This window comes from Anabrus simplex, chromosome 2 (assembly GCF_040414725.1).
Source record: "Anabrus simplex isolate iqAnaSimp1 chromosome 2, ASM4041472v1, whole genome shotgun sequence".
In the NCBI taxonomy this organism is placed as follows: Eukaryota; Metazoa; Arthropoda; class Insecta; order Orthoptera; family Tettigoniidae; genus Anabrus; species Anabrus simplex.
This window is the reverse complement of record NC_090266.1, coordinates 945,328,578-945,352,888: the sequence shown is the minus strand read 5'-3', so window position 1 is coordinate 945,352,888 and position 24,311 is coordinate 945,328,578. Positions and strand designations below refer to the sequence as shown.

The 24,311-nt window shown below is 36.7% G+C and overlaps 1 protein-coding gene across 1 annotated transcript in view; it reads left to right on the top strand.

The window, feature by feature from the left end:
- The window catches only part of LOC136863206 (lipase member H-A), a 286,766-nt gene that overhangs the window by 212,979 nt on the left and 49,476 nt on the right, over positions 1 to 24,311 (top strand). The window contains exon 5 of the mRNA XM_067139572.2: positions 16,163 to 16,405. Coding sequence (XP_066995673.1) covers positions 16,163 to 16,405 — 243 coding nt within the window. The remainder of the gene's footprint in view (positions 1 to 16,162; positions 16,406 to 24,311) is intronic.

Genomic DNA, 24,311 nt, shown 5'->3' with positions numbered 1-24,311 from the left:
CATCACCTTCTCTTTGTGCCTTTTTCATTCTGGCAATCAATCCATCGGATACAGCGTATAGGACAGGATGTCGGTTTAAGGCGTCAACATGCAGAAATCTACTTCCACTGCGGTGTACTATTTTATATTGAAACTCTTCTAGCATTAAAGCCCATGTTGCTACTTTCGGGGTTAAGTCCTTTTTGTGCATAGTCTTCTGGAAGGCACCACAATCTGTAACAATAGTGAAATTAACACCCAGCAGATATACCCTAAACTCACTGAGTGCTGTGATAATAGCCAGAACTTCCAATTAATAGCTGCATGTTTCTCTTCTTGTGGGGTGGTCTTCTTACCCACAAAATTACTGGATGAAATTTATCGTCATTAGGAAGTTTTTGAAGGAGAACAGCCCCATAACCATGTTTACTGGCGTCGACATGAAGTTCTGTTTCATAAGAAGGACTGAAGATGCTTAAAACTGGTTTGTTGCAAAGTGATTCCTTCAACTTTGTGAATGCAGTCCTCTGTTCTTGCTCAAACTTGAATTCGACATCTTTCTCTTCAGCAAGTCGCTTAGTGGTCTTGCTATTATAGAATAGTTCCGGATGAACTTTCCGAAGTATCTAGAGAGGCCTAGGAAACTCTGGACCTCTTTTACAGTTGTTGGCTCCGCGAAGTTCACGACAGCGGCAGTTTTCTCTGACGAAGGATATATTTGAACATTTTCGACTAGATGTCCTAAAACTTTAATACTAGTCTTAAGGAAGTTCTATTTCTTCTTATTCAGTTCCAGCCCATATGTTTTAGCTGTATCCAACACGAGCTTCAAACGCTGTAATGCTTCACTGTTGTCCTTAGCAGGAATTATAATGTCATCCATGTAGATCAATACTACTCCTTGCACCACTAGGGGACGGAATGCAGAGTTTATAAATATTTGGAATACAGCAGGAGAACTAAGTAATCCAAAAGGTGTCTTCGTGAATTGGTACTGACCTGAGTGTGTTACGAACGAGGTGTATTGTCCACTTTCTTCCTCAACAGGAACGTGGAAAAATCCATTCCTTAAATCCAGAGTGCTAAACACAGTTGATCCTTGTAACTTATACAGCAGATCTTCTATGAGCGGAAACGGATATGGATCTTTTACAACACCTTTGTTCATTCTGCGATAATCAATGCATACTCAAGGTGATCCGTCTTTTTTCTTTACTACCACAACTTGACTAGCGTTTTCCGATGAACTGGGCTCAATGAATCCCTGCTCCAACCAATCCTTCACTTGATTGTCAACAATGGATTTCCCAGCCTTGGTCTTCTGGAAATTGGTTCGTCATCTTTCAATGTGATTTTCAACTTCACCTCCGATTCGCTGATTTTCTCAGGCTCATAGTTACTAATAAGTTGCTCAATTTCTTTCTTGTATTCCCTTGTAACATTTTCATTTATGTTCAGCGTTTCTTCTTCAGTCACATCTCTACTCAGAAGATACATGCCGGCTGATGTTTCCCTTCTTCCATTCATATAAGGTTTTTCTTTTGTTATACGGATACTTTTTCTATTGATAGTCATTTCTGCTAGATTTAAAAGCTCATTCTCTCTAATCACTGGTAACATGTTTGTTGTGTCTCTGGATACTACGTACATATCAAATTCAAATATATGTTCCTCTATTTGATTTTTGTGCGAAAATATCCTCGCGGCGAAATTACGATTTCCCCGAAATCAGCGTAATAACAGTGAGCCAATGTCTTCATACATATCCTCGCCAATGAGGTTAAGTTGACATCTAGTATCTAACAATGCTTCGGTTGTTTTGGGACCAATATGAATTATCTTCATGTGCCTCAATGTACTCGAGGCACACCTAACTGGATTATTCTATCTTCCTGTTTTGCCTTGGATGGGCAGACGACTGACTTATGACCAAACTTCTTGCAGCGGAAACATTTCAAATCCTTTCCTTTGGATGAGCAACTAGCTGACTTATGCCCGCTTCCCTGCAATTAAAACATTTTGAAGATACTGGTCTCTCTTTCTTTCCGTAAGGTTTATACTCGAAGGACCCTCTCTGCCGGTGATCTTCTTTAACAGTCTTTTAGATTTTTGGCACCATATAGAATTATAATGTTTCCAGAATCATCACCGATACCATCAATAACATATTGGAAGTGAAAGTCGTTATCAGTATCACCCCTGCTTGAGATTTCCTTCATGACCAAAAAGTATTCCTCTAATGATTCGTTCTTCTGTTTCTTACGCTTACTGAGTAATTTATGGAGCTCTGCACTGGTCGTCTTTGTATCAAACTCTTCTTTTAGTGCTTCTCATAATTTACACCATAATGAAATTCCTGTTTTACTCTGAATGAAAAGATTAGCCTGACCTCTCATCGATTCTTGGCGAACAATAGCATCTGCATTTCATTCCAGCCCATAAACGTTGCCATTTCCCCAAGGTCCACTATCCATTACCTAATGGGGTAACTTCCACCGCCATCAAAGGGTCGTATGGAACTTGTGATAGTACATATATCACACCCTCGCACTATATGTAGAAGTGGGAGATATTATTGTCAGTATTCGATTTATTTTATTATCATTATTATTATTAATATTAATATTATCAACATTTCAGTTGCATATTTTGTCATTAATATTTGTAAGCTGGGAGATCTCCATATGTGGTATGAGTAATTTGTTTGTACAATGCTATATTGAACTTGGAAACTTTGCATGAGTCATGTATTTGATGAGATGGACTTCTTGTTGTAGTCGGGAAATTCTATGAATCATGTGAATAGCCCAGAATCACATGAGCTTGTTGATGTTGTAGTCGGAAATCTCCGATGAGTCATGTGAAACACCCTAGAGTTTGTTTGTGTCTTGGGACCATGAAAAAGTTCATGGAGTGGCCTTTACTACAGGATAGACTCATGATTGGCTGGCCAGGATCAATCTAGACGTATCATGTGTGAGAAAGGGGAATGCTGATGTCTATTTAGCATGTAATCAAACGGCGGGAAGAACACACTGTACGGGAATGAAGTAGTACTGACACACGACAGGGAGTGGAACTGGATATACGGTACTGGAGTGCCACTGCTGCAATATACTGGAGTGGGTTTGAAACGTTCGTGGAACGTAGTCTTGTGTTCGTGGAAAGTGGCTGACCGACAAATTGTGGAGTGCTTACGCATTGGGTATTGTAGCACTTGTGGCGGCCTTGTATTATATGTTGGTGAAAGCTATCTCAGACTTTCCATAATTGATGTTCAGGAACGTCAAGCGTGTGTTGCTCAAATGTATATATCTTTATAACAAGTGTTAGACTCAGTGAACTCAGTATTATGAGGTACAGTATCTGTGTGATATTATAAGTGCCGATTATGAGAATCGGCAAGTCGTGTTGATACAGACACAGTGAAGGGTACTTATCTATATATATGTACATTGTTCAACGGACTAACCGCATATGGTGGCTTAAGAATATAGTTAGTTATTTTAGAATCAGTGGCGTTATTGATGAACCTAGGTGCAGTTCCTACCTATTTAGTCGTTTTCAGCAGGTTAGGTAATGCCTGTACCAGATGTACCAGTACGCAGCATATGTACACGACCTGGGAAATAAAGAATTATCATGCTCTATCTAAATTCGGGGGATCCATCCTGTGAACTCTGGAGCCCATACTGCGAACATTTCGATTAATTATTTTTATTAATTTAATTTATGTCAAGCATTTTATTAAGTATTTGAGTAATTTTATTTATTCAGTTATTTATTTATATATTTTTATTTATGATATTTTATTATTATTTATTAGTATTCACAAATAAGTTTCAAACTTTCAACATCTCGAAACGTTAGGGCAAATTAATGACGATCAACACTCGCTCTTTGCTGACGTGGTGTGTACCGAGAACTTAAGGAATGACAGCCGCGTGCGTAATTATGATAATTGTCACTCACTTCTTCGACGTCATCATCTTCATCTTCACCGTCGGCCTGTTGTTCATTTCCTCCATCTTAAAAACAAACTCATGTCTGAGAGGTGATCAAGGATTCGTTGCATTAACTCATCAATAATTCCTTCATAACTGAGACACTACATGTTACTTATTGTAATCAAATCACGCTCCTTAAAGTTGTCTGCACGAAACTTACTATATTATTGAAGTCATCAGTATCTCTAGAATGTAAGAAACCACTATAATCCCTGAGCTTTTTTCGATTTTGCCTGTCCGCTTCATTGCCATAAATTAGTTCATGAAATATTCTAACAGTACCAACTGGAGCTGTACATATATATTTTCGGAGATATTCTCTAACTAACCCAGCTTACACACTTTCAGGTTAAAGTACACTACCTAACACTAACACAGATTACCGGCTCACTTCCTATCGAATTTCTCAACAGCAGCCTTTACCACGAATAAATCACACATAACCTTCCTCTAACAAATGAACAGATGGCACTCAAACGTTTCGACGTCGTTAGATCGTAGCATATCGTATATCGTATTTTTTTTATTTTCTTATTTTGTAGTTTCCACGGCTCCGGCTCGTCCACCTTAAACTTCGTAACGCCATCTGCTTCAATCCAACAAAATTTGAATCACCCTAGAACACACGTCTTTTATTACTATTTCGTTCGTCGTACAATCTCCATCTGCTCCATCGAAGGTTATAGCTTCATTTCGCGGTGCGTATTAACATTTCTTCCGCGATCCCGGACGAGAAATGCATGGGAGAAATGACTATTGAAATACCTAAGATACTATTACATGACAATACCAACAGAATCATTTGATACAATCTTTTATATCAGTCTCTGATAATGGGAAAACCGCTTTTCTCTTGTTTTAGAGCTTGTATAATTTCCAGTGCTTACTGGATATATTATTATTATTATTATTATTATTATTATTATTATTATTATTATTATTATTATTATTATTATTATTATTGGTATTCATTAAATTTTATCTTTATCTAGCTCTGTTCAACTACTACAATGATGATGCTAATAATCATCTTTTTAAACATAATGTAATATTTCTAACATTAAAGCTTTTCATAGAATCAAATGCAATGCCCTTCTTCCTCTTCCTGGCCTTTTCAAAATTATTTTGGGTCGGAGCTACATGTTGATTTGGCCCAGTTTCATGGCCTGATGCCCTTCCTGATGCCAAACTTATGTGGAATGATGTATTCACTAATACGTATCACTGTTATGGTTGGTAGTGCGATGCGTTGTGTGTATACTGAGAACAGTGTATTAAGATGAACACAAACAGCTAGCCTTCAAGCCAGAGAAATTAACCAGGCACGACCAAAATCCCCGAATAAGCCAGAAATCGTACCTGGTACCCTCTGAACTGTGTCGCTGACCATTCAGACAACAACAAGTACAAAGTAACGCACCTGACAAAATCGTAAGCAATGTAACGACAACAAATTCGATTAGCCTGGCATATATTTTAGAACTAGCAGTTACCCGCGGCTTCGCTCGCGTCGATTATGTATTTTGATGAAAGTAATCGTTCCTCGGCACTGTACTTACGAGGGAACACATAGATGTGTTTCACTCGGATTCGGTTGAAACTTGGTAGGAATATTCGTGGGAGGCAGTAGAATGCTAAGATGAAAACTGCATGTCCCCAGCGCAAGTTTAAACGCCAAAATAGAACAAATAAATAGTCGTAAAATTAGAAGTGCCGCGGGAGTATCGGGGTTTGGCGGAGCGGTAGGGAGGAGCAAAGTAGCGGACGTGAGCCGACCGGGCTGTGTCGAGCTGCGCCAGTAGCCAGGCAGCGTATAGTTAGCGCGTTCCCCTTAACTTCCCGATTAGATGTGCAAAACGTAAATATGAAAACAGCACATGAAACAAGTGTACAAAGGACGATGTTCGAACAACGATTCCAATAAGGTTTGAGGAATTCACGCCCGAGTTCTTGTTACTCGTTGTAATTAGTGCAATAGTGATTGTTTACAAAAAAGTGTACAGGGCACAGATACTGTGTGCACCATGCACACCTTACAGCGCTGTCGCTTTCACAAGTATTACATTGATTATAGGAAGGCTCTTCTTTGAAATAATAATCGACTGGATTAACAAATTGTGAAGGTTTCTTGTTAACATAGCCACATTTGTATCAACTGTACTGCCACATGCTACGAAAACGCGGAGAGGAGAATTTTCCTTTTTTTTTTTTTGCTATTTGCTTTACGTCGCACCGACACAGATATGTCTTATGGCGACGATCGGAGAGGAAAGGCCCAGGAAGTGGAAGGAAGCGGCATTTGCCTGGTGTGAAAATGGGACACCACGGAAACCATCTTCAGGGCTGTCGACAGTGGAACTCGAACCCACTATCTCCCGATTACTGGATACTGGCCGCACTTAAGCGACTGCAGCTATCGAGCTCGGTGAGAGGCGAACTGGTCAAAGATTGCACTTTTAAAATGTTGTTCCTTAAATGTACCTTGATGTCTAACGAGTTTAACAAAATTAAATCGTAAAAATTCGTATAAATTGCTTCCAAATGCGGAAGCCCAAAACATCTAACGGCTGGATAAGTCTAGTGGCTACTTTCGGAATTGTTTGAACATTAATTATTTTCTTACTCCCAATTTTAGCATTTAAAATATTTCTTCTTTCTGTCCGGTCCAGGAATCGAGGACTAAAACACTGTACTCTGGTACTAGCTCACAATAAATATCCCGTAACCATTTCTGTACAAGTTCTTTGGTCAGTTTCCAGACTTTGAAGGCAAAGTGTACACATTTGATGCGGTAAATAGTTTTTTTCTATATTAGGACCAAATTTGCCATTTTTTTCTTTCAACACCACTAGCAACTTCGGCAGGTGTTGTCCATGTGCCGAAATTATTGGCTGCATTGTGTAGCTATGAGTTAGTGAATTGATAGATTGTGCTTCCGCTAATTCGACTTTTTCTCCTCGTTCATTATGGGTCCTACCAGAATGGAACTCTTAATGAAAACCAGACTGATCAGTATTAAACACGCACTCTGGACCGTGACTTTCTATTAAATGCGACACTTCTTCAACAAACAGTGTCGCGTTACAATTAGTATCTTCTTGTTCAAATTGGTAGTTTTTAGATACGAATTTGCAAATTTTTCTTGATCCAATTTTGAATTTCTTTTAAAAACTCATTACCCAGGAAGGAGACGCTCGAAACGTGTCGTAGTTAACTAGACGAGCGTACTTTAAGGCCCATTTTTAAATATTTATATCGTGAACAATTTTGTTTCGTTGTCTACTTTCTTTGAACTTTTGATAAGTCTTCTTCGTAACAAATTAATTTTTTCTCCCATTGTGCCACCGTTTTCCAGTTGTTGCTTCCACCTGTAAAGCTCTTGCCGGAACTATAATTTACAAAACCTGTGTTTCACTGATGCGAAGCTCCTCTGTTTCTCACCTTTGTTTCGCCAATATTCGACGACCTTCTTCTTATAAGTTATTGGGATTAGGCATCGTTCAGCCGTTGATGTGGATGCAGGGTTAGGAGCAACATTTTTGGAGACGAGGTCAAATAACGGTGTTTCAATATTGTCTTCCTCGAAATCAAAGTCATCATGTGACATATACAATGTGCCATCCAGTTCCAGTGTCATATCGGTATCCAAGACCCTGTCGGCAATTAGATCTGTAAAACGGAGACAAGAACGCAATTCCTGTGAACGCTTGTTTTCCTCGTAAAAGTAAATATATATAAATACATTGATCTACTTACGATATAATTCCAATCCCAAATTCCTTTCATCTTCAGAAAATGGGGTGTCTTTTTTGTCATACTCTGCAAAACAATTCTGAAGGCACACTACTACATTCCACGGATTGAATGACTTATGTAGTGGGCGTTTTCTTTGTATCTAGGTGTAAAAAATCAATTATTACCATACATGGTTAAAGTAAATATACAGTCACCATTCATAAAAATGACTATAAGAACGTCAGATTTTACCTGTCATTGTAAGAACGTTGTCTCATCGGACGATTAATCAGTGTGCACCTCTTGATCTACTTTGACGTTTCTAATCGGGAAGATACGAGGTAAGTGCGAAGTGCGGTGTAGTAAAGAAGAGTGGCCGGGAGGGTGGGGGTGGGTGGTCATTCATTCGACTCGAGCGAACAGCCCGACTGTACGCTGCTCACGTCCGCTGCTTCGCTCCTCCCTCCAACTCCGCCACACCCAGATACTCCCGCGGCACTTTTAATTTTACGACTATTTATTTGTTCTATTTTGGCGTTTAAACTTGCGCTGGGGACATGCAGTTTTCACCTTAGCATTCTACTGCCTCCCACGAATATTCCTACCAAACTTCAACCGAATCCGAGTGAAACACATGTATGTGTTCCCTCGTCACACATTATCTGAAAATCCCTAAAGTATAAAATCTCACCGAAAAATAGAGCTTCATTTACCCCAGAAACTCTTGTAAATCACGTTTGAGGTATTGCTTTTCGGGGCTAAGACGACCATGCGACACAGAACTGTACATGTGAGAAACAGTCTTGTCTCAAGTCGAAAAATATACGTTTCCTTATTTTTAAAGAAGATTCCAAATACCAGTTGCCATAACTGTAATATTTTCATTTTTTTTATATATATGCATCCTCATAAAAAATAATTCAACTCAATTTTCATCTTCCTTTCACACCCGTTAAATGCCTTTTCCGAAAACAAAAACGTACCTGTTCCTGTATTTTTAAAGGACTTTCCAAATACCAAATTTCTTGTCTCTCAAGTGTTAGGTTCTTGACATATACTGTAGATATACCGGTATTTATTTTAAAAATTCACCCGCTTTTACAATTCATTTCAGCCCCTTAAATGGATTTTCCGAAAGCAAAAATTACGTGTTTCATTATTTTTAAAAGAGATTACAAATACCAGTTTTCACGTCTGTATGTCTGTAACACCTTCAGTTTTAAGAGATATAAGTATTCTCACGAAAATAATTCAAATTCTTCTTCGCTTCCTTCCACCCTCTCCCCCCCTCTTACGTGAACTTCCCGATAAAAAAAGTACGTGCTTCTTTATTTTTAAAGGAAATTCAAAATACCAACTATCACGTCTGTGACAGCTTCAGTTTTTAATATATAAGTATCCTCATGCACGGAATTCTTCTTGCTAGCTTGCTTGCTATGGGCTTTACGTCGCACCGACACAGATAGGGGCACGGAATTCAACTCTTTCTTTACTTATTTTCAAACCCCCTTAAGTCGATTTTCCAAAAACAAAAAAAACCATGTTCCTTTATTTTTAAAGAAGATTCCAAATAGCAATTTTCACTTCTATAACGTCATTAGTTTTTGAGACATAAGTATCCTCATACAAAGAAATCAACTAATTTTTCAATTCATTCACGCCCTCTCCCCCGTAAGTGGATTTTCCGAAGACTAAAGAATAGGTATTTCTTTACTTTGAAGGAAGATTCCAAATACAAATTTTCATGTCCATAACATATTCAGTTTTTAACATGTAAGTATCCTCATAACAATAATTCAACTCCTTTATCAGCCGCCCCCAGACTCGCCTCTTAATGTGATCACCACACCCCCACACAAAAATGCGTGTTTTCTTTATTTTTAAAGGAGATTTCAAATACCACTTTTCACATCTGTAACCTTCATTTTTGAGACATAAGTTTCTCCATAAAAATAATTCAATTTTTTCACTTCCTTTCACTCTCCCACTTAAGTGAATTTTCCGAAGACAAAAAGTACGTGCTTCTTTATTTATAAAGGAGTTTCCAAATACCATTTATCACGACTGTAACATCTTCAGTTTTTGAGATATATGTACCCCCATAAAAAATACAATTCATTTTCACCCCATCCTCTGCCCGTTAACTTCATCCCCCCACCAAAATACGTGTTTATTTTTAAAAGAGATTCCAAATTACAATTTGATTTACATTGCTCCAACATAGATAGATCTTATGGCTATGATGGGATAGAAAAAGGCTTCGAGCAGGAAAGAAGCAACCGTGACCTAAATTAAGGTAGAGCTCCAGCATTTCCCTGGTGTAAAAATGGGAAAACGTGGAAAACCATCTTCAGGGCTGCTAACAAAAGGGTTCAAACTCGCTGTCTCCCAAATGCAAGTTGACAGCTATGTGACCCAAACCACGCAGCCATCCATTCGATCTTCTTTGCTAAACATTGATGATTAGCTTGATGGAAATGTGGAGCTTTCAAAAAAAAGGAATGCTCTAACAGATAACGGCCAAAACCACATGCTATAGTTCTCTGTCACTGTCTCCCAGTCTTAATACTGTAGTTATGGGAGGCATCAAATTCAACTAGACCTCCAAAGCGATGCTTGGAAGTTCCAATAAGCACCATCATTAACATGAAGTAACGGAGCAAGTTGGATGTGTAGTTCTGGTTGCGTAGCTGTTAGCTTAACTTCAGGAGATGGTATGTTCAAATCCGTCTGCCGGCAGCCCTCTTTCTTCCTAATCCTAGCCCTTTCCCATCCTTGCATTCTGAATTAGATAATAGTTCAATTAGTCGGCCAAAAGGCGGATGATTATTTCAATCTTATATTACACAAAACAAAATATGTTTAGATGCCAGCCTTTCCGACGCCCTTAGAAAATATGTCTAGTTCCAAAGAGTTATAGGAAATGACTGGTTTTGTCTAGGCCTGTGTCTTAATAATATCACATATTTGCAGTCTACTAGAGAGCACTTTCAGCACTTTTGCTGAGTCACATTGACAGTGGTTAACTCTTTTGTGAACAGCATTCAAAAGGTTAATAATGTTGTGTGTTCATCGTTTCTTCAGCTACCATCGGTTTTAACAGACGCAAGAGTGCTGGAATTTTGCCATCAAATTGTGTTCCTCTACGTGCCAATAGATCTACTGCCATGTGCCACTCATATCTCAGTAACTGTGCCAGTATTCGATTCCACAGCTTTAGTAAATGAGACAAGCACCTAACGAATTACATTACACAGTTAATCCACATCACTCATAAAGCAATTATCAAAGGATAATCATAATATTCCAATCGTGATCGCAGATGCATTATAAACACAGATAATACAGCTGCGGGCCGTCTGAAAGGGATAGGGAGGGATACACGCAGATATTTAACCAGTGCAATACTACACCACTGAGAACATAAAGAGATGCTCTCTTATTACATTAAGAAAACTCACTCGGTATATTTAGCTTCAGGACCATTATCTATTAACCATACTTGCAGCACTTCCAGTCTGTTAGCGAGCAGCTGTCGCTGGTTAGCACATCAAACAGTATGTGAAGATAAAGTGATCCATCATGTGGTTCACAACCCCAAATTTTGAAAATCCCCCTCCAGTATAGTCCAACAGTCAAATCAAGTGGGGATGGTGGGTAGGCATGGCGATTCCTGTCGCTACGCAAGCCTAATGCTGTACAATAAAGAATGGCTCTAGATTTTAAGAGATCCCAGAGTGCTGGAATATTTTCCTGAAAAGGGCTTCTTCAATGTGCCAGTAAATCCAATCAGTGTTTCTTGTATTTAAGCACATGTCATGGGTAACCGGCTCTTCTGGGATACGAATGTTAGTAATGTTATATGCTTAACATCAACTGTTACTGTTAACAGTTGTAAGGGATTCTGATGAGTGACAATTTTGCCCTTGATGAGTTATTTAATTTCCAAATGCCAAGGACATGTAATTATCATATTTAAGCACCCTCAAATGTCACTAACCTCAACTGGGAACATACTCACTCTTTAATAGAAGGCAAATGAATAACTGACTATGCCACAGAGGTTGACACCAGGATTTGATATTGCAAAGTTGGGCATAATTGATAAGTACCTCAACTATGTCACACAGACTATCAGCATTATAGACCGAGGTCTTGACTATGTTGCTCACATGGTTCACAGTTCCCGAAAGTCAGCAATGAATGTGATTCTTCTAAACATAGTAGTCTTTGTGATATAAGTATTACTTTCCTTCACATTTGCATTGTATAAATGGAAACGTGGAAGAGATTTTTGAATACCATATATTGTTCTTCAGTGTAATGTTGATTCTTCCTCCCCTCCTCCTTGAGCCAGGTGGTACCATTATTCCAGATGTGGAAAGGTGGTGTGGACTATGTGATGCCCTTAAGACAGTTTATCAATCAAAGGATGAGCATGCCCAGTCCTACTACTTCTGATCCATCAAAATTGTTGGCTCTTGTTTACAAGTTCATCATTAAGAAAATTTAAAATTGTTCATCAATTGGAACCTCAAAACATGACAGCTATTGAGTGCTCATTTGCCCTAAATTATTTTCTTCAGTGACAGACCACTGAGAATAAGAGAAAGTTCATTCCTAATACATTACATCTGGAAAGAGTTGAAGAAGGTGGTCAGTATCCCAAAACATGTTATTTTGGTGTCTTTGAAATATACTACACTTAACTCACTGATTGTATGAAAGCTTGCTTGGTACATTTTGACACCGTTAATGCAGGTGAATATCTATTGATTAAATAAGTTCAAGGAGGGAAAACTTAAAATACACTTGTCATCTCCAAATAGAAGGCGTTGTGAACACAATAGAAATCAAGATGATCAACAAAGTTTTGTAATCTGATGTTGACAAAACTTACAAACTTGATAATGACTTGCCTGAAATTTTCAGAGAAATCGAAAACCAATCTTCTACAGAGTTTTTGGTGGGGACCCGTATGATTACATTTCTTGGAGTTAAGCACGGAAAAATAGGATGCATAAACATAATGATGAGTAAGAGTGGGACCAGGGAGCAACAGAACGAGGAGATAAGAACAAATATGGAGACATAAAATGACAAAGAAAATGTCTGCATCTTCATACACTATTGTCTTCACACAGATGGGCACCACTTCTTCCTTTTGTGTTTGCCTTTTATTCCTATTCTTTTATCACCTGTCTCATTCTTTCCCCTATATTTATCTGGCATTCTCCTTGTCCTATGCTTCTCACTCCCCATTTACACCAGTCAATGGATAAAAGACTCAGCATATACTGTATATATAAAATCATTACCACAGTACTGAAGTTGCCAAATTCGTAAGTTTTTTTAAGAAGGAAGCAATCTTTTCCTCAGTTAAATGTAACCTAATAGCTTTTCAGTCTGTCGAACACCCAAGTTTAAGATAAATATTACACTATAACAGACCTGTAATATTATCACAAGATTGAACAAGGAATAGTGTGTGAAAACTACACTATTAAACAAGGAATAAAAGGAGTAATGTGTTATTCCATTCCTTGTTTGCTAGTGTTATTTTTACAGATATGTTATAGTGTAATATTTATATTGAATTTGTGTGTTCGACAGATTGAAAAGCTTTTAAGTTACATTTTTGTAAGTGGAACTTCCATTTTGGATACTCTCCATATATAATATTATAATGCAAATTTACACTATATGATGTTAAAATGTTGAATTTCCATGCAAAAATATTCCAGATTCATTCTAAGATTGCCAGACTAAGTGCCTCAGGTGGTTAAGGTGCTGGCTTTCTGAGCCAAAGTGGCAGGTTCGATCCTGGCTCAGTCTGATGGTATTTGAAGATACTAAAATACGTCAGTCCCATATCCTTAGAATTACAGGCAGGGTGAAAGAACTTCAGTAGGACAAAATTCCGGCAACTTGGAGTCTTCAAAACCTTTAAAAGTAGTTAGTGGGTCAAGAAATCAATACCATTAAAATCATTCTAAAATTGCACTGAAGTATACTATCAAAAGTATGTCGTGTATAAACGGTTTGATTTAAAGTAGAGTACATTAAACAACTTAAACTTGATATAACCAACACACCATAGCATGGGCGCCCGCAGAGGGGTGCAAGAGAGGCACTTGCCCCTCCCCCCTGTAATTCTGAAAACGTTGATGTTCAATTGTTTAATATCATGCCAGATTATTTCATAAACTGAACTTACTGATAGTCATCTAGCATCTGTTATAACCGAAAATTTCTGTAAACAATTTAATTTTGCCGACGTTATAATGGTATTTATATTCAAGAAAATTGTTAATGTGCCCCCCTCCTGGAAAAGATCCTGCGGGCGCCCATGCACCATAGTTGCAATTGGTTTTAAGCCACACCGACATAGATAGGTCTTATGGTGATGATAGGATAGAAAAGGGCTAAAACCGGCAAGGAAACAGCCATGGCCTTAATTAAGGTACGGCCCCAGCATTCGCCTGGTGTGAAAATGGGAAGCCACGGAAAACCATGTGATAGTACATATATCACACCCCCGAATTATGTGTAGAAGTTAGAGATATTATTGTCAGTATTCGATTTATTATTATTATTATTATTATTATTATTGTTATTATTATTATTATTATTATTATTTCATTTGTATATTTTGCCATTTATATTGGTAAGCTGGAAGATATCCACATATGTAGGTATGAGTAATTTGTTTTGCACGAGTGGGAAAACATTGCTTTAATAACTCTGGTAATTTGAATGAGTCATATGGCTACCCCAGTGTTTGTTGTGATGTACTTGTGTCGCAAAATTCATGAGTCATGTATATATCCCAGCCTGATGAGATGAGCTTGTTGTTGTATTAGGAAAATTTGGTGACTCATAGAATATACCCCAGAGTTTGTTATTGTCTTGGGAGGAAGTAGTAGTTCAGGGCTTGGTCTTGACTTGAGATCACTCATGATTGGCTGGCAAGCACCAATCCAGACGTATCATCTGAGAGGAGGGGGATGTTGATGTCTATAAAGGTTGATCATACGGCGGCAACCGAAAAACATTGTGAGAGTGATTGTAAAGGAACGAGAAGGAACTACAAGCAGTAACACTTTATGAAGGAACGACAACTGACGCACTGTACGGGAAGGAAGTGGTGCTGATACACGGTACTGGAGTGACACGGCTGCAATGGACTGGACTTCAAACGTTCGTGGAGCGTAGTCTTGTTATGTTTGTGGAAAGTGGCTGATTGTGGAGAGTGCTTGCGCATTAAGTATTGTAGCACTTGTGGCGGCCTAGCATTATATGTTGGTGAAAGCTATCTCAGACTTTCCATAAATTTATATGTTGAGGATCGACAGACGTGTGTATATATCTTTACAACAAGTGTTAAAATATGTGAACACAGTAGTACAAGGTACAGTATCTGTGTGATGTGATAACTGCCGATTATGAGAATCGGTAAGTCGAATTGATATAGAGACAGTGAAGGGTATTTATCTTCATACATGTACATTGTTCATCGGACCATCTACAAATGGTAGCTTAGTTCTCGCTTTCGTTTTCCCACGATTTTCATTATTTTTGTTGTTGTTGTAAATATGGAGTCTTCCAGCAATATTTTATGTGTGTATTATATGTATAATGTTGTATGTTGATGAGGTGCTCATGCACGGAATTTGTTAAGAATATAGTTAGGTATTTTAGAATCAGTGTTATTGATGAACCTAGGTGCAGTTCCTACCTAATTAGTCGTTTTCAGGAGGTTAGGTAAGGCCTGCAGCAGATGTACCAGTACGCAGCATTATGTACACGCCCTGGGATATACAGTTTATCATGCTCTTATCTAAATTCGAGGGATCCATTCTGGTGAACTCTGGCGCCCATACTACGGACATTTCGGTTAATTATGCTTAGTAATTTTATTAAGTTTTTGAGTAATTTTATTTATATATTTTTATTCATGACTTTATTTATTTATATTCATCAAAATAAGTTACAACCATCTTCAGGGATGCCGACAGTTGGATTTGAACCCACTATCTCCCGAACGCAACGTCACAGCTGCGCGCCCCTAACCGCACAGCCAACTCACTCGGACAGACGGACATACAAACACACACACACACACAAACACACACACACACACCATAGTTGAGAATTTGAATGTAGGTAAGGAATGTCTAGAAAGTAAATGTAAGGAACAGCTTTAGGCCTATCTGTATTAATCTGCATTATCTAATTAATGAAAGGCAAGAGAGGTTGTATGGCAATAGAACATAGTGTGTTAAAGAAATTTGTAATCTTATGATTCTGAAGTTTCTGTAAAAACAGGTGCAACCATCCAAACTTTACAATGTATTTACAAGAACACAACTTAGCATTCAGTTAGTGTTAAAATGTGCCACAATGTCAGTAAAATTAGAACTAGCTGTACTTTATTTCAGCCTATCTGGCGAATGGAGATTACAATGTGATAATGCTCGACTGGAATAAAATCAGCCTTAGTCCCTGCTACCCGACTGCAGTCTACAATGCTCGCTTTGTAGGGAAGTGTTCTGCACAAATGATACAACGTCTGAGAGGGATGGGGGCAGAGGATATTCACTTGGTGGGTTTCAGCCTCGGAGCCCATGTGACAGGGTTCACAGCCAACCACCTGAGGCCGTATAAACTTCCAAGGATCACAGGTGAGCAACAGACTGATGTCTTGTAACCTACTATCGCAATAAACTGCAGACTAAGGTCATACAAACTACCATCATAACAGTGACAGTTTATGCGGAATTGTATTTTGGTTCTACACTGTAATGTCCAGTCCATTGCAGTAGGTTTAATAGACAAACATGAATTCGTGTTGCATTTGGGAAGTGCCAACTGAGCTTGTGTGCATCCGTCCTCAAACACTGTGTAATCGCCTAATATGTCTTTCTCTCTCTCCATGTCCTATCAGCTTTCAAGGTCCTAAAAATTTACAGAAAAATACATGTGAACATACGTACGTCTCAGTTTGTAAGACTTACTGATTTGGAGTGACTTCGACGATATAAACAACCGACTTATACAAAAACCCAACATTTAAAATGTTACAAAAATAAAACTTTTCTTCCCCTTTTCGAAAATAATTGTGTTCGAGTATTGACACACTCATAATTACAGAAGTTCGGAGACCTGTATACAACCTTCGGAGCTGGCATCCTTAATGGAAAGGGAAATCATCATTTGATGATACTAACGTTCTTATTTTCATTTTCATAACCACCTAGTTAACATTAATATATCAGTAATAAATATTAAAATTGGAAAGACACATTAAATGTTTGACAATTTAAAATAAGATCTCCAAATTTTGTTAGAATTGTAAGTCATAAGACAGGTAAAACAGTCAAATTGTCCATATTTCTCTTGTTGATGTTCTTGGAAAACACCAGTTTTGCTTATAAAATCTTAAAATATCATTTGTTGTAAAAAGCACACTTGATTTGTATTCCTTGGTGAAAGATTTGTTAAAACTTAATAAGCATTCCTTAGATGGTATACTAAAATTTAAGTGCTTCAGAATTTAAAGTCAGATCGGGGCCGTGATGGTAAAGTTCTGTGTGGTAATGGATATATAACTTTATCTGAAATAAAATGAAAAAATAATATAAGTGTAAGTAACGTGAAATGGAAGTTGAAATAAAAACAATGTAATGTAATAAAATCGTATTACTTACTCCTTATTATTGGCCCTGATGTGCGGAGAAGGACTCACTTCTACCGAGGTAAGCGTGCATCTGCTTTAAAACTAGTACTGGTAGTTGCTACGCTGAGCAGGGAGTGTGGAGGGGAAGTAGGAGAGTGTGTCCTAAGTTGAATAACCTGAGTGTCACCGAGCGTGTGACGTGTTAGAGTCTGGAGTTTCTTCCTAACTTTCGCTGTTAATAGTTCTTCATATAAAATGTTATATTTCTCAGAAAACTCATTGATATTATTTGTTGGATTGTTTCTCCGGTCCAGATAAATGTATATTTCCTCATATATGTTTAATAAATGGCCTTTCTTTACGGTTTTCAGTATTTTGAGGTCATTATCTATGTTTGTAAACATGTGATTGGAGTCGGTCATGTGTTCGCTCATGGCCGAGTATCTGTTGTATTTCTTGGCTCTGGTGTGTTCCTGATATTTTATAATGAAGTTCCTACCTGTTTGTCCTATGTAACTTTTTAAACAACTAGCACAATTCAGTTTATAAACACCTGAATTTTGAAATTTATTATTATTATTATTATTATTATTATTATTATTAACGATATGAGTGTTATAAAACAATTTCGAGTTTGTGTTGTTAGTCCTAAAAGCGATTCTTGAATTACGTTTTTTGAATAGATTCGTAATACTATATATTTTACTGCTATTGTATGTAAATACGGCAAATTACTTATTCTCTTTTTCTTTTTGTTCTTGTACTAACGTTGTCTTAGGCTTACTTTTTACTTTATTTATAATCCTGTTTACAAACTCTTTATTATAGCCATTCTTGTATGCTAAATGGTATATAGTAGTAATTACTTTTTTTAAAATCCTGGGTTGAAAGCGGAATATTAAAAGCTCTGTAAATCATGCTAAAGAAGCTGGCTCTTTTATGAGCTCCCGGGTGTAAAGAATCATTTTTGATCATGTTGACACTCTGTCTTGGTTTTATGAAGATGTTAAAGGAAAGGTTTTGACTATTTCTAGTAATTTTCAAGTCTAAATAATTTAAAGTGTTATTTACTTCAGAGTCAAGTGTGAATTTGATATATGGATCCAGGGAGTTAAGTTGGTTTAAAAAAGTCTGGCCATTAGTAATTCTTTCATCTAGTATTACAAAGGTGTCATCTACAAATCTAGACCAATGGGACAAACCATCAAGTTTGTTGGTAATTTTAGTTTTTCCATGTGATAAATATAAATTTCGGCTAGGATGCCTGATGCTGGGGCGCCCATCGGAAGACCTTTTTGTTGGTAGATTTTGTTGTTAAACATAAAATAGTTATTGTTTAAGACAAAATGTAGGACTTTTAAAAATTTTATTTATTTCTTGCTGGCTCAAGTGGCTAAATTGGATCAAATTCTCTTTAATAATGTTGATGGTTTCTTTTATTGGAATACTAGGATACATATTTTTAATATCATACGAGTGTATTGTGTGATAATAATTTAATTCTAAATTTTTGGTAGCGTTACAGAATTCGATAGAGTTCTTTAGGGATTTATTGTTGTGAAATTTGAAATGTGTTTGAAGAAATTTATGTACATATTGCGAAATTTTATATGTTGGGTTAGTCCTGTAATTAATAAGAGGTCTGATGGGTGCCCCAGGTTTATGTATTTTTGGCATCGCTCTAGCAGTAGGAAGTCTCGGATTCATATTAAGCAGTTTCTTAGATTCTTGTCCATTCATCAGAAAAATGTTATTTTTCAAAATTTGTTTCAACTTTTTTTGGAGTTCATTAGTGGGATCTTTCTTAAGTATTGTAATATTGCTTTCTGTGAAGAATAGTTCAGTTTTTTCAACATATTGAGTTTTGTCCATAATGACTGTAACATTACCTTTATCGGCTTTTGTAATTATAAGATTATTATCTTGAATCTTTTGTTTAAGTTCTTTTAATTGTCTATTATTAGTGTGTTTAGGTTCAATTTTGCTATCAGGATTGATTAAAATATCTTTTAGTTTCTTTTTGATTTCATATCGTGTTTCTTCTTGTTGATCTAAGGGCAATTTTTGTATTGAGTGTTCTATTTCTGCAATTGTATCTATCTTATCTTTTATTTTATAAGAGTGGGGCCAATTATATTTAGGTCTGTTACTAATGATTCTTTACACCCGGGAGCTCATAAAAGAGCCGGCTTCTTTAGCATGATTTACAGAGCTTTTAATATTCCGCTTTCAACCCAGGATTTAAAAAAAGAAATTACTACTATATACCATTTAGCATACAAGAATGGCTATAATAAAGAGTTTGTAAACAGGATTATAAATAAAGTAAAAAGTAAGCCTAAGACAACGTTAGTACAAGAACAAAAAGAAAAAGAGAATAAGTAATTTGCCGTATTTACATACAATAGCAGTAAAATATATAGTATTACGAATCTATTCAAAAAACGTAATTCAAGAATCGCTTTTAGGACTAACAACACAAACTCGAAATTGTTTTATAACACTCATATCGTTAATAATAATAATAATAATAATAATAATAATAATAATAATAATAATAAATTTCAAAATTCAGGTGTTTATAAACTGAATTGTGCTAGTTGTTTAAAAAGTTACATAGGACAAACAGGTAGGAACTTCATTATAAGATATCAGGAACACACCAGAGCCAAGAAATACAACAGATACTCGGCCATGAGCGAACACATGACCGACTCCAATCACATGTTTACAAACATAGATAATGACCTCAATATACTGAAAACCGTAAAGAAAGGCCATTTATTAACATATATGAGGAAATATACATTTATCTGGACCGGAGAAACAATCCAACAAATAATATCAATGAGCTTTCTGAGAAGTATAACATTGTATATGAAGAACTATTAACAGCGAAAGTTAGGAAGAAACTCCAGACTCTAACACGTCACACGCTCGGTGACACTCAGGTTATTCAACTTAGGACACACTCTCCTACTTCCCTTCCACACTCCCCGCTCAGCGTAGCAACTACCAGTACTAGTTTTAAAGCAGATGCATGCTTACCTCGGTAGAAGTGAGGCCTTCTCCGCACATCGGGGCCAATAATAAGGAGTAAGTAATACGATTTTATTACATTACATTGTTTTTATTTCAACTTCCATTTCACGTTACTTACACTTATATTATTTTTTCATTTTATTTCAGATAAAGTTATATATCCATTACCACACAGAACTTTACCATCACGGCCCCGATCTGACTTTAAATTCTGAAGCACTTAAATTTTAGTATACCATCTAAGGAATGCTTATTAAGTTTTAACAAATCTTTCACCAAGGAATACAAATCAAGTGTGCTTTTTACAACAAATGATATTTTAAGATTTTATAAGCAAAACTGGTATTTTCCAAGAACATCAACAAGAGAAATATGGACAATTTGACTGTTTTACCTGTCTTATGACTTACAATTTTAACAAAATTTTAAGATCTTATTTTAAATTGTCAAACATTTAATGTGTCTTTCCAATTTTAATATTTATTACTGATATATTAATGTTAATTTGTTATTAGCTGATGATGTCCCTTAGGGGACGAAACATGTCCTAGATATTAATAAATTATATATTGTATTGAATAGGCGGACCGCTCAATTATAATATTTAAGTTTATCTTGAATATTCATTGATTAACTACCTAGTTTCAAAGAATCTTCATCTGTATCATTACAGTGAAACATCTTCATGATTTCTTGGAGAATGTTCATTCAGGTATTGATGTAATTACTTTTATGGCTTGTCTCGTCTTTCCAGCTGTATTATGAAGAGTGAAAGGCTACCTATTAAAACCTTTGTGAAAAGAAGGTCAGTTCAAACCCTTGAAATAATTCTTCGCCACAGCGTGATCTAATAGTATGATGCCAACCTGGACCAAATGCCATTTCAATAAAAATCATCAAACAAATTCTAAAGATCTCTGTTTCCTTTCACTTCCCGCGAGATAAATTCATCGCAAAGATGGTGATGTCCAAGGCAGGAGAAGCACTAGAAACTGACGTGAGAAATTACAATCTGCAATATCTAATACACACAAATACATCAGCCAAGTTGCAAGCCATGCAGATAATACAGAATCTTATGTGTGACTCTTAACCACAGCTTTCTCCGATATGTGGCTAAGTGTGCTTCCATGCTTTCTTCTCAATGTGCTGTCATTGACAGATCCAAGCATGGTTCACCAGATTACCAGTAACTGAATGGGTATCAATCTTTGGCTCTTTAACGTCACACAGCATGAAGGATGGGATAACTCATTGCTGTATATTATACCTTTCATTCTGGTGGTCCAGCAGCTCTGCAGATCATGTTATGCAGCCATGCCTGCACCATAATAAATCACAGACTGAAGGTATACAGAAGGAGGACAAAATATGGAAATGCCTAAGAACAGAAAAATAATATTTTATCTGGTGGCACAGCTAAATGAATGGAATTGTGACAGTTCTTTTTTTATCATTAGTTATGATTGTCCTATGGATTGCAGGTGTCAGTGTACAGTAGTATGCTTCCTTGTGTTTAGCAGTTCAGCCATATGCATGGCAGGATGGGAGACCTATCAGACTTTCAAAGGGTGCTAATTGTTAGTTCAAGTACAGTTGCACTGTCTGTAACAAAGTCTGCTGTGTTATTTGGTGTGTCAAAGAGAACAATGTCTAAAGATATGACAGCATACACAAATCAGAGGAACAGTAATGCAGGAACTGATTTAATTTTTGAAATGAAAATGAAAATGAATCAATCAATCAATCAATCAATCAATCAATCAATCAATCAATCAATCAATCAATCAATCAATCAATCAATCAATCAATCAATCGAATTAAAGACTAAATCCAAAGCAGTCTCTCACAAGATACATTCATGAGGGGCCTGACCGATAATGGTATAAAATCAATTACGAAGGGAAGTTCATCTGTAATCAATGGTTATTGTACCAATTTTAGCTGCACGTAGTGGTAATTACATATGTGTATGAGCCTACGAAGATATTGGTATACTAATGAATACGACAGGAAACTCATTTACAAATAATTATTATTCTAGCAATTTTAGCTGTCTTTATTTTACTCTTTAACGTCAGTGTGTTCCACTGGTTTAGTAATACTCTTCCCAAACGTTAGATGTCGCCAATGCTCCGGTATTTTTTATCAGATTATTTTCCGTTCCCTGTTTAATTTTATATTCTATTGGTTGTTGCTTTTTCTGCCCCTCTCTGGGACAAGATGGAGTCCTTCATTGGGAGGATGACCCCTCTGTTTTTATTATCCGATTCTTTCGCATTTCAAAGCACTTTGCTGGGGTGGATGTCGTGGAAATCCCAACTTCTGACCGGCTTATTTATTCACAATACCGTAAGTTGTGTTACATTTATTTTTGGCATTTATTATATTCTGTGCTGACAATTTTTTCTTTGTTATGTTGTTGCCTCGTAAGACTGTTGATATATTTCTATGCTATGGAGGCAGGGTTTGATTCCAAGTTTTTCCTGTGCTGATGTGTACGTTTTGCATTTCTACTGCGTTTATATTTTTTATGGGTTTCTCTAACAATTGGTGTACAATTTACTATTGTATGTCTGTGTTGATGAATGTGTTTCACACGAGACTTATGTGGGGCCTAGTCTTTCCTTTGCAGCGGGGAACTTTGTACATAAGTTTCAAGCCCGTTTTAAGTTTTGTCTCTGTGACTCGGTTCATTTATTGAATGGCCTGCTGCACCTAGAAACTGTTTGATGGAGACATTTGTGAGAGGTATTATGGTGACAGCGGTATTGGTAATTTTGTCCTGATTGTGTGAATATCTTTCAAATGACGTCCACGATGCTATATGTGGGCCCTTTAACTCTGTATACTGTTCCCTGGTTCTGGGTTTGTGTCTGGATCATGTGTGTGATTTAAATTAATGCACTTTTCCATTCTATTGCTGGCTCTGAGTGTATGCTTTGTACGCATGCCCGGTAAATCGTGTCCACCTTCTGTGTTAGAGGAAGGTTATTGGTTTTATATTATCCCTTTGTGTCTCTCACATTGTTTAGTTTAAATCCGAGCTTTATATCTCTCCCGTCTTGATCGTGCATTTATGTGCATATCTTTTTTTAATTTATCCGAGGCGACATGTTATTTTTTTCCTTTTCTGTCAGATAAGGCTCCAAACTTTGTTATATGGGCAAAGCATCCTCCTTTATTTTATTTTATGCTAGGTTCTAGTATTATGTCACCTTTTCTCTTTTGTCCTTGGAGATTGTAAGGGGATTCTGTGATCTTGGATTGTTAATTTCGGTGGATTTTTATTGGCACATTTCGGATATTGGTTCGTTGTGAATTCATTTTGGAATATGTTCTTATGTTTCACATCTTTGTGTTCATTTTAAAACACCTGGTATGAGATCCAATAATACAATAATACACCAAGATGGAGTGTTTATGTCGTCTACCCTTATTAAAAGGTCAGGTGAAATATATGATTGAGACCGGCGGGTTCACGTTATCAGAGGTTGTAATATAGTAGTAAATATATCTGTGTAGGAGCCTAGGTAGATATTGGTATACTAACTGCAAACGTCTGACAGCTAGTTACACAATGAATAATAATAATAATAATAATAATAATAATAATAATAATAATAATAATAATACGAATAATTGGTTTATGAACTTAAGAACACAGTAAAACAGTAAAACGAACCCAAGCTTCAACAAAAGCGGAGTACTATAAAACGTAAGCAACAGATTGAGAAATGTGTCAACTACAAAACGGATGTGGAAAGCGGCATGGACCCTATGAGGTAGATTGAACATATCCGTTGCGAAAAAAAAAAATTAGATGATAATTTCCCTTGAAAATTTTATTGAAGTAAACAAAATAAATG